General features: G+C 40.9%; 1 protein-coding gene across 1 annotated transcript; it reads left to right on the top strand.

The window, feature by feature from the left end:
• Nucleotides 1–48: 48 nt before the first annotated feature.
• Nucleotides 49–1,311, top strand: LOC103522990 (metal transporter CNNM4-like; the record flags this gene model as incomplete). Its single annotated transcript, XM_008488070.1, has 1 exon — nucleotides 49–1,311. A coding segment is annotated over exon 1 (1,263 nt), but the record flags the coding sequence as incomplete, so codon positions are not given.
• Nucleotides 1,312–1,328: the final 17 nt, after the last annotated feature.

The raw sequence follows: 1,328 nt of genomic DNA, 5'->3' as shown, positions 1-1,328 counted from the left end.
CTAGGAGAGATTATACCACAAGCTGTAGGATCACGTCATGCTCTAGCCATGGGCGCTAAAACTATCTACCTCTCCAGACTTGCCATGATCCTTACATTCCCTCTGTCCTATCCGTTGGGTAAACTATTAGACTGGATCCTAGGGGAAGAGGTAGGCTCTATCAAAACCAGAGAGAACCTGAAGGCTTTCGTAGAAGCAACCTCGCAGCAAGTTGCACTGAAGAAGGATGAAGTGAAGATAATATCCGGCGCGCTGGAGTTATCAAGAAAGAGAGTAGAGCATATCATGACTGTACTGGCTGACTGTTACATGCTGGACATTAATACTACGCTCAACTTTGATGTGATTGCTGAGATTGTAAGGACAGGATACTCACGAGTGCCTGTCTATGAGCATAAGAGATCCAATGTAGTGTCTGTGTTATTCACCAAAGATCTAGCAGTCATTGATCCTGATGATAATATTCCATTGAGAAATGTCATCTCATTTATTCCACAGGAAATTTATTCTGTGCCTGTAGGAACCACATTGGATGTTCTATTGAAGAATTTCAAGACTGGGATCAAAGGTCATATGGCATTTGTTCAACAGACAGACGAATATAATAAAAGCAAACCACGTACTGTGGGTCTTGTTACACTGGAGGATGTTATAGAAGAAATTATACAAGCAGAGATCAATGATGAGAGTGATATGTATGAAGATAATCGATCTGCACGCAAGAGAACACATAGGAAACTTATGCAAGATTTCATGAAGTATACAGAGACATATGGCAATCGTCAAGTCCGTGTATCACCTCAACTGATCCTTGTAGCATATCAATACTTGAGTACCAGTGTTCTACCATTTCTTCCACAGCACATATCTCCTGCAGTATTATGGCGAATGCTACAGTATGATGTATACCGCCATGTTAAAACAAATGATGAACAAGAAGCCAGGATTTTATACACTGAAGGCAAGAGAGCTGACTACTTCATTGTCATACTAGAAGGTAGAGTGACTGTTAGAGTAGGTGTAGAGAAGTTGGAATATGAGAGTGGACCATTCACATGTTTTGGTACACAAGCCTTGCTGTTAAGACTAAATCGTGAGGGTTCGCTAACAAATGCTGCTGCTGGGACTTCAGGAACAAGAGAGAATACAAAGCTAGATTCAAGAGTTAGCTTAACTGATAGCAACACTGTGTTCTATCCTGACTATACCATCACTGCTAAGGGAGAAATTTACTACTTGATTATCAACCAAGATCTCTATGGTGCTGGACTACATGCTACTAAGATAGAAAGATCTCATGGGGGAATAAAGGCTAAACCGAAAGAAAG

This window comes from Diaphorina citri, unplaced genomic scaffold, assembly GCF_000475195.1.
Source record: "Diaphorina citri unplaced genomic scaffold, Diaci psyllid genome assembly version 1.1 scaffold13576, whole genome shotgun sequence".
Taxonomy (NCBI): domain Eukaryota; kingdom Metazoa; phylum Arthropoda; class Insecta; order Hemiptera; family Psyllidae; genus Diaphorina; species Diaphorina citri.
Note: the sequence above shows the minus strand (reverse complement) of the source record. Positions and strands in the feature narration are given on the sequence as shown.